The sequence below is a fragment of the Diadema antillarum genome, unplaced genomic scaffold (genome assembly GCF_040938485.1).
Source record: "Diadema antillarum isolate AM-2024a unplaced genomic scaffold, OU_Dant_1.0 seq00001001_RagTag, whole genome shotgun sequence".
NCBI lineage: Eukaryota > Metazoa > Echinodermata > Echinoidea > Diadematoida > Diadematidae > Diadema > Diadema antillarum.
This window is the reverse complement of record NW_027271839.1, coordinates 79,637-89,891: the sequence shown is the minus strand read 5'-3', so window position 1 is coordinate 89,891 and position 10,255 is coordinate 79,637. Positions and strand designations below refer to the sequence as shown.

The 10,255-nt window shown below is 38.0% G+C and overlaps 2 protein-coding genes across 2 annotated transcripts; one reads left to right on the top strand and one right to left on the bottom strand.

Annotated features, from left to right (window-relative positions):
• Positions 1-360: 360 nt before the first annotated feature.
• Positions 361-816, bottom strand: LOC139742466 (histone H3, embryonic). Its single transcript, XM_071653004.1, has one exon. The coding sequence runs from the start codon at positions 814-816 to the stop codon at positions 406-408; it is 411 nt and encodes a 136-aa protein (XP_071509105.1). The 3' UTR covers positions 361-405.
• Positions 817-1,563: 747 nt separating this feature from the next.
• LOC139742465 (histone H4) lies at positions 1,564-1,920 on the top strand. Its single transcript, XM_071653003.1, has one exon. It carries the CDS (start codon positions 1,576-1,578, stop codon positions 1,885-1,887), a length of 312 nt encoding a protein of 103 aa, XP_071509104.1. The 5' UTR covers positions 1,564-1,575; the 3' UTR covers positions 1,888-1,920.
• Positions 1,921-10,255: the final 8,335 nt, after the last annotated feature.

Genomic DNA, 10,255 nt, shown 5'->3' with positions numbered 1-10,255 from the left:
CTTTGAAGCTGCAGATTAGGTTGCATTGAGTAGGCCTATTTAATTGGTGTCTACTTATTAGTAATCATTTTTTCCTGCACTAGAGCAGCATATAATGGTAATCCTGGGTTTAGGGATGGGCCAAATTAATCTTGGCTTGATTATAAAGGGAGATGAAATCCAGGGAGGACTACGGGACGAATCCAGTTACCTATCTTCATTATGTAGTACTTGTACGTTATATTGGCAGGTATAATGTGCTGTTTGTTCTGTAAATTCAAACCTTGAACAAGAGTCGGGAATTTCACACATAAACTGCACCTGTGATAGATAAAGAGGCTATAAAGAGAATATCAGAATTCTTTCTTGTATATTTGGTGGCTCTAAAAAGAGCCGGTTGTTGCGTCAGATCAGAGATCTAGCGACTTAAGCACGCTCGCCACGGATGCGGCGGGCAAGCTGGATGTCCTTGGGCATGATGGTCACACGCTTGGCGTGGATGGCGCACAGGTTGGTGTCTTCGAAAAGACCGACCAGGTAGGCTTCGCTGGCCTCCTGAAGAGCCATGACGGCAGAGCTCTGGAAGCGGAGCTCGGTCTTGAAGTCCTGAGCGATCTCACGGACCAGACGCTGGAAGGGGAGCTTGCGGATGAGCAGCTCGGTACTCTTCTGGTAGCGACGGATCTCACGGAGAGCCACGGTTCCGGGCCTGTAACGATGAGGCTTCTTGACTCCGCCGGTGGCTGGGGCGGACTTGCGAGCTGCCTTGGTGGCAAGCTGCTTGCGGGGAGCCTTTCCTCCGGTGGACTTGCGAGCGGTCTGCTTGGTTCGGGCCATTTTTGTTCCTGTATTGTTCTCAACGAGTAACTAATTCGAAAAGCCCGGCGCAGGTATATAAGGGCTGCTTCCTGTGCACTGATTGGCTGATGCATTCTTGGATTTTATTGGTCAATATTATTAACCAATCAAAAGACGCAATTCACCTGTCTTTACTGCGACCATCACGCGTTTCTTCCTTCCAGCGAGCGCTAGATCCTCAAGAAATATCACTATTTTCACAAACTCATTCAATAATATACAAATCCACCATATCAGTGCAATGCACCATTATAATTGAAAATGGATCCTGGAAGTTGTAGTGATATAACTAAGTGGAATAAAGATAAAAACGCATGTCAAAAATCACCACCGAGTGACGCTCAATGCACCTGTCTAGCGTTGAATGGAATATGCAAATTTCGATCTGCCCGCCTTATTACTACAGACCACTGCGATATATTTTTTGTGATTATTACTCGTTTCTATTGTATACTTATTCGAAACTGCTGATTGAGCGCAAGTAATCAACAAAACCAGAACTAAAGTAATCAAATAGCAAAGAGAGATCTAAACCTGAATGTGTCAAAGTGAGTAAAAAGTGAAAAAACCGTGGTGCCGTTTCAGAAATCGAATGGAGTTTGGACACTATGGCATACACCGCCCTCAACGCTGGTTACGATACTGTGCCTAACACCCCCTCTAGGTCCGCAATATGTGTATAAATACTGAATTTTCCTCGTTGAGAGCAAGTTTCATCGAAACAATCAACAAGCAATCATGTCTGGACGTGGCAAAGGAGGAAAGGGACTCGGAAAGGGAGGCGCCAAGCGTCATCGCAAGGTCTTGCGTGATAACATCCAGGGAATCACCAAGCCCGCCATCCGCCGTCTGGCCCGCCGTGGTGGTGTCAAGCGTATCAGCGGTCTCATCTACGAAGAGACCCGCGGTGTCCTCAAGGTTTTCCTCGAGAATGTCATCCGTGATGCCGTCACCTACTGCGAGCACGCCAAGCGCAAGACCGTCACCGCCATGGACGTCGTCTACGCTTTGAAACGCCAGGGACGTACTCTGTACGGATTCGGCGGTTAAGAAGCTGACAACAACGCTCCAGTTCTCACTCGACACTGGATTTCAAAGGCTCTTTTTAGAGCCACCAAATATTCAAGAAAGAAATTTGAGTGATTACTCCATATTTGCTAGTACCTACTCCTTTGATCTCTCCTTCTATATACTCTTTCTACCCCTGTTCGTCATCATGGTCATTTGGTGTAGATTAACTTATTTCGTTTCTAATTGCATATGGGTGTTTTTACTATTGTCAAATTGGGCAATTGCACGAATACAAAATAATGCCAGTGCAGTGCAAAGCAGATACGAGTTAATCCCTTTTATAAGTGATTCCCAAAATGCCAGAATTTATTGTTCTAAATTTGTGCGATCCCCAAACTTGTGATTATCAGAATTCAGGAAATGCTCAACTGTATAGCATTCGCAAATATTCAAGAAATAAATTTTAGTGATGACTCCATATTCACTAGTCCTTAATTCCTTATACTCCTTTGATCCCTCCTCTATACTCTCTTCAAATCTCCCTGTTCGTCATGGTCATAATTACTTGTAGATCAACTTATTTCGTTTCTAACTACATTTGGGTGTTTCTACTTGTCAAATTGGGCAGTTGCACGAATCCAAATAATGCCAGTGCAAGGCAGATAATATGTTAAATCCATGTTCAATAATTCCAGGATTTGATATTCTAAAGCAAAAATCATACATAAAGAGATAATTAAGAGATGTGCGAACCCCAAACTGTTGAACAACATCAGAATTCAGGAAATGCTGAACTAGCATTGTTCAAATTAAAACTCGCATCTTTTATGTATAACAACGCAACGCAAACATAGTGGCATTTTAGGATCATGGACCTACGTTGTGGTCCATGATGGGTTCTCAAGTAACAACTGATTGACAACCTGCCCTTCATCGGCGTAAATCATAGGTGCTGGGTTGGTGTACTTTGGCGCATAAATTATCATCGATAGAGGGCAATTTGTCCTAACTCGTAAATTACATCAGTCACCTCCCTGCGGCTGCATCGATGAAGGGCAATTTGTCAATCGGTTAGCAATAAACACAGCTCGACGCAAGAATTCTGCATTTTTCCTTTGGGAAAAACCCAAAGATCTGTTGACGCCTCCCTGCCCATGGGGAAAACCAGACTGGATTTGTTGAAAGATAGGTATCCGATGACACGCCGTCGCACAGTGGGCCAGAATGAGCTCAAAGTGCGCCAAAATTATATCCCATGGTTTCTTTTTACCCAAATTTGGTGTCAAGGGGTAATTTGGGGCGTAGAATCGATTGAACATAATTTCAAACTCATATGACGTCACTGTGATGCTGATTTTTCATTGGCTACCAAAAATCGGTCTGTAAATGACGAATAAAGCAGTGCAAATCTTAGGCTGTTTTATTTTCTTTAAAGGTTAATTTGAAAAGGGGTTCATTTATCTTTCCACATTCACTGACACTGCTTATCTACTATTATTGCATACAAGATGCTTACATAATTGGCCACAGAAAGTGTATAAATATTCGGCGATCGAATTCATGCTGCGCTGGAAGTTCCATATTATACACACGTACTGCAAAATAATACTGTTGTCCGTGTAAATTAGAATAAGTTTATGATGTACGCTGTACTTTTGGGGGAATTTCTTCACTCTATTCTAGCAGGACATAAATGTGTGATATTTAATCAATCTCTCTACTTTATAACCTTAGGCCTATGCCATATCAATTTATACAAGCGCAACACTCGAAAAACCATTTTGTCTAATTTTACTGGAAAGATAACAAATTGTGAAGTCAGTAATCAGGAGAATGAAAGGTTATGACTTAACAACGATAAGAATGAGTCTTCCGTGTATGAAGGTTTACTTGAAAAAGCTATAATAAAAGATTTTTTTAATGAAAAATCTATCGGAATCACTATCATGTGAAATTATAAATTCATCCCCATTCCACAAGGATTTTTTTTCTCATCAGTCAGTCGTCGGAAGCATTTTTTTTTTTTTTTTTTTTTTTTTTTTGCTTCCGGCAACCCACCTAAGTATATGGGATCACAGTCTGATGAATCCGACTTGTATTTGTCGCCTATCAGGTCAGTGTCAGACAGGTCGGTCATGATCCCATGAGGCAAGATCGTCCGATGAGGATCACGCGAGCAATGTCTGACATTGACCTGATAGTCGACCGATCGACACAGTCGGATTCATCAGACTGCGATCCGATACACTTTGGTGAGCAGCCGGATAGCAACAGACTTTGCTTCCAAAGAGTAACCGATGAGAATAGAATATCTGTGTTTAGGTGTATAACGTTCTATCTGCATATGTCAAGAGTAGGATCGAAGTATTCAGGTGTCCATATCACAATATGTATCGCAGAGGGAATAGCTTGTTTACAGCAGTGGCTATGACAATATGGACAATAATATGGCTATGACCTTGATTATGTGCAATTATGTACTCTTTTATCTTTGAAAGAAGGGTCTTTTATGTGCCGGAACTAGCCCTATTCATATATTTGTAACTCTGTTTACCTCTAATTCAGTGTTAATCATGTTTGCGGGCCTTTAACGTGCAAGAAAAAAAAAAAGATAAATTAAAATATAATGCCGCCCTCATGCGGCGCCGTATGATAACAGAATTCCTAAGCGGCTGCTAGGTCCAAAATATACGTAATGTGCCGCGGAAAATCGGCTCTAACACAAAAAGTGGCAAAAGGTGGCAGCCAACTCTGGTATCAGCTTAAAGCTGAGACATCAGGGAATGTTGTAGTAATAGAATTTAGTTGGAAATCCGTGGCAATCTAGACTTTTCATTTGGATATATTAAAAAAGACAGATAATTACCCTCTTTTCAAGGATATTTACTGAAAAATGTTCATGAAGATTAAGTTTCTTTGCATTTTTACGGCATTCATAACGTAAGATAAACTCTGAGAAATATGTGGGAGAAATTACAGGTTGATATCTCAAAAACTATATGTCGAAATTACGTATTCATTAAAGAGGTTACAATTTGCTTTGAAACTCTTAAAATGTTGTATTTTGCTACTTCAGGTAGGAAATATATCCCTTTAATGTACATATCTGATTTAAATATTTCAATGAAATATTCTTCAAAGTGTTTCCTCTCAAGAGCGCATGTCAAAAATTACAAAATCCCAAGTGCCCAAAATGACTTTTGGCGCACTTTGGTATCTCTCTGGCCCACTGTGCGTCGTCACTCAGTAGACGAATATTTGGATTTGTAGATAGAATGTCGCAATACCTTTACAGTTACATAGGCAGACAGGGAGAAAAAGGAACCAACGAAAACTTGGCTTTTTGTATAGAGTACATTGTATTTGTTTAAAGATTATACTAGAATTAATATAGAAACATCAGACATTTTACGTGATACATCGGGAGAGTAAAAAATGAATATTCGCAGGGAATCGACAGTTTTCATTTTCCTTTTTGGACTTGGAAAGAAAATTGAAGTATAACTCCCATCTTGATCAGGGTATAATATACCATTAACTTTATCCCCCCCCCCCCCCCCTCTTCCCGTAGGGCCCCCTCCCCCTGAAAATCGTATACACTGTACGAGTAAACTACAGTGCGTGTACTTACACACTCTAAAAAATGAAATGGTAAATCAACATCTTAACTGTTGTTACTTCTCCAACCTTCTTGTAAATGTTACAATATGTTGGATCCAGTATATCATTTCTGAAATAGTTCAACATTTTGAGTGCTGAATTTATCATTTTGAGCGTTAAATTTGATCATTTGACATTTTACAGAAGGTTGGAGGAGAGACAACATTTAAAATGATGGGTTATCATTTCATTTTTTGGAGTGTGTACATATTCTTTTTTTAATTGAATTACTGAGACTGCACCGGTCTTACACTCGAGACACCTATATTTCCCTTGACAGATTATGTCATACATATACAATATTATACTAGGAAAAAATACAGTGTACAATCAAGCAAGATACAAAATATGATATAAAGTAGATCATGACTGGAAAGTGTATATATCAGCATATCATCTACATAAAAGACATTTCTCAATAACATGTGAAATATGAAGGAACCGCAAAAGCAAAGCTTGTAACCGCGGGTTCCAACCATTGTGAATACATTTTGCAAGTGAGATAGGACACAATACTGATGACAGTACATGTGTATCATATGAAAGCTAAAATACAATTTTGTAGTAAGGTACCAAAGGCAAAAGAAGCAAAAGAAACGAGGGAGAAAAAGGAGGAACAAAAATAAAAGAATATATGAACTGAGTGAAAAAAAAACTCGCATATAAGTATACACAAGTATATACAAGCATACATTGTAGCTGTAGGCCCTACACGTAATCATGTTTCTCGTAATCATGTATACTATACACCGCATTCTGAAACTTCTTGCGGAAGTAATGACGTCAATTTGCTGGTACATTTGTTAATAGCCTGATATGAACAACCAGTCTGCTGGCAACTCGCCAAACACTGATCGTCACAGCTCAGATTTTACAGACAACAACAAAAAAGATACATATATATATATATATATATATATATATATATATATATCTTTGCCTTCACACAAGTAAGGTTTGATGAGGAATATGATGTAAACGATGCATTGCACTCATGAATTTGATACACGTGTATAGCAAATTTTATACACGGCATCTTTTCCCTAAAAGGGCAAGTCCACCTTCTAAATGTGGATTGAGTGAATGCAGCTCTGTTAGTATATAGAACACACCAGTAAACGTCTTGGGGAAAATCTTTTCAAAAGTTATGATTTTTAAAGTATATGCACAGTCACTGCTGGGTGAGAAGACTATTACAGTGTATGATGTCATAAGGAAAATATAAAGAGAATTTCACAAAATTTTATGTTTTGAAAAAAGTGCACATTTCCTCAACTTGTCATTGACGTATATTAAAGGTAATACATATATAATTCCCCGTATACCTTCTGAAAAAGGCGAGTCAAGTGCTCTATTATTATGCGAGAAAGGTAAAAATATGTAGAATTTTCTTCATATTTTCTGTATATCATTAATGTGACATCACAAGCTGTGTAGTAGTGACTGAGCAGAAGCTTTAAAAAATCATAACTTTTGAACGGATTGTCCAATTTTCCTCAAACTCTCATTGATGACTGTGTTCTATATACTGATATCGCCGCATTCACTCAATCCACATGGCGTATTGTCTATGAAGGTGAACTTGTCCTTCAATGCAATTTACGCATCTATTAATTACTAGCATTGTAAAATCATCGCCATCGTCGTTACAGCCAGTATTGTCAGATATCAGTGGACAATCAAAGCTGTGCGCCTCCACTCTATAATGATAATACATACATACATACATACAATTTCTATAGCGCCGTTCTCCACTTTGATTAAATGCTCAAGGCGCTTTACAATTGTACATCAAAGCAAACAGACTGAAGATACAAGTACATCACCGTAATAGAAGAAGATGAAGAAGCAGAAAATAAAAAAGACATGAAAGTCTGTCTCCAAAAGACACTGGTCTTCAAAATGCACTGCTAAACAAATAGGATTTTAAATTACTCCTGAAAGATGTTATAGAGCTTGAGTCTTTCAGCTCACGAGGAAGTGAATTCCACAGTGTTGGTCCAGCGTGAGCGAAAGCTCGTTCCCCCCAAGATTTCCTAGAAAACGGAATATGTAAGAGACCTGAAGTTGAGGATCGAAGAGTTCGTGAAGGTTGGTATTGACGAAACAAACAAACATTGTAATCAGGAGCTGTTCCCTCAATAACGTGATAAACCAAAAGAAGTATCTTAAACCGATATGATAACAATAATGATAATACTACTACTACTAATAATAATAATAATAATGATAATGATAATAATTATGATAATAATAATAATAATAATAATGATAATAATACCACTACTACTAATGATAATGATAACAATAATGCTAATAATAATAATGATAATAATGATAATAATAATAATAATAATAATAATAATGGGTATAGAGAGACTCTTATAAAGCGGTCATACCTAAAAAGATATCATGGCGCTGCAAGTAGAACAGAGTATACATAATGTATAAGTTACAGCAGAGTATCACAGAAGATATAATAACAAAACAAACAATATACTTATATACAGTTAACAATTGTCAATTTAAATTTAAAAGGTAGGTCTAGAGGTTCTTTTAAAAAAGCATGACGTACATTGTATGTTTTGATTGATATCTATACCGATGCGGTGATACAGCTATATAGGCCTATGCATGAAGAACAGCATTTTAGAAACAATTATGTCCAATACGTCGCAAAGAATAAGCAGATGAGGGAGAAATATACATTTCTAAACATACACGAATAAAAAGGAACAACAACAATGTGATACATGTGGGAAAAGATGGGTACATTGCATCAGTTGAAAATAAGGCAACAATACAAGTTAATTAAAAGTACTATATATGATTAATAAAATACGGTTACAGACACTCAGGCAAACTGGTAAATGCTGGTGATCGTGAATATTTGCTAAATGTGTAATGGTATAGTAACAATAATAAAAATGAAAGCACTCTATATTATGCTTACTGACAATTGATATCAGTTGTTGTTGTTGAAACTCATATAATACTCATAATTAGGTTTATTTTGACAATTATCAAAATCGAAATTATCAAAACTCCAATGATTTTCGTCATTATACGTGTATCTTTCAACGTGTATCTTTGTATTCAACACAAACAATTTTTAAAGATATAATTATCATCATTATGATTAGTCAATTAGAAACTTGTGTACATGTTTTGATTATGCTTGCTTAATACGACTGCGAATGCTCTACATTGTACATATTTAAAACATCTTTACTGATTACAAGTTCAACCCACATTTATTATCTGAATCAACACCGAGTTTAATCACTATACTATACATGATAGCTGTCCTGATGCACAGTATGCTCAATGTTGAAGTATACAAACGTGTGTACTGTATTTTTCATAATCACGGATATAATGCAATAACCAACGGCTGCATGTGTGGTGAGAACATTCATTGCTGTCGCCATGTGGCCTGTGGGGTGGAGTGTGATGAACATCCGTATTGTAGCACACACAGAAACTTTTGCCATGGAGCTACTGTACAAAGAAGAGACCGCGAACTTCCACGTGCGGAAACCATATGCTGTATACTGCAACGAAATGCGGAACGAACAACCTTCGTTGAATGTGCACATGCACATACCATGTACTATACACATATGATGTGGCTACCAATTCATTGTACGTAACGCTTGTATACTCGCGTTCCTATCTACAACAAGAGAGAAATATAGTAGACCTTTTATAAGGAGGACAGTTCCAGTTCTACCATAATTCTGCCTCGAACCAGCCGCCCTATATGCTCGAAGACTGGTTCTCTAAAAAATGCAGTCTCCCAACGGCTGCCCTTTGTCTCATGGTACCCAGCTGCTTCCTTCGCTTTTCTCAGTATGATTACCTGTCCTTCTTTATATCTTTATCTTCTTCTCATAGGCATACATTATCATCATATATTCGCGATAGTTTGCTTGCTTATCAATCCACTTATCTATATCTGTGTTGAAATCAATCATTTTATAAATTTATATATGCCTCTGTTCCTCTGTTTATCGGCATATAAGATTTTGTTTATGTGAACACAATGAATCTGTGTATAGGAGCACAAAAACATATTCACACAAGTTTTACCAGTTCAGTTATGATTTACCCCGTGCAGACAACTCATAAAACATAGTTATACTCAGGGATTAGACTTTAATTTATTTCAGCCTCTTTCTGATTAGACTGCATAATTTCATAATTCAAATTGCCTTGAGGTCTGATAAGGGGATAAACGTGACCAACATTTCGGAGTTTTTGGTCTCACTTGCGCTTGAATCGACATCATAGTTGCAAAAATGACACACATATTTTGCCACAATCGCGTCTTGGATATTAATGGACATTATTACCATACCACTGCATACTTCGTACGAAGTGATGTTATTTACTGTAACTAGCATAAGAACTGAAACTCCTTCAACAAACTGGTGCACTTGTATCACACAAATCAGGCTAAACACAAACCATGTATATAATACTACCATGTACCATGCATCATGTACGCACATGAAGCAATCGCAAGCGACAAACGAGCCAACGGTGCAATGATTTTGGCGGGATATATTTGCATACGTAATTGTTCTGCGCATGTGCATTACCAAATCGCTGAATACAGCTTTATCGATTGGCGCTTGCCGTTGTGCAGTGGATCCAAATTTACATACTACCAGCGTAGGTGAATCCTCCCCTCGCATATAAATACTGCGTGTCTCTAGTTGCACATCAGTTCACTTTGCAGAAC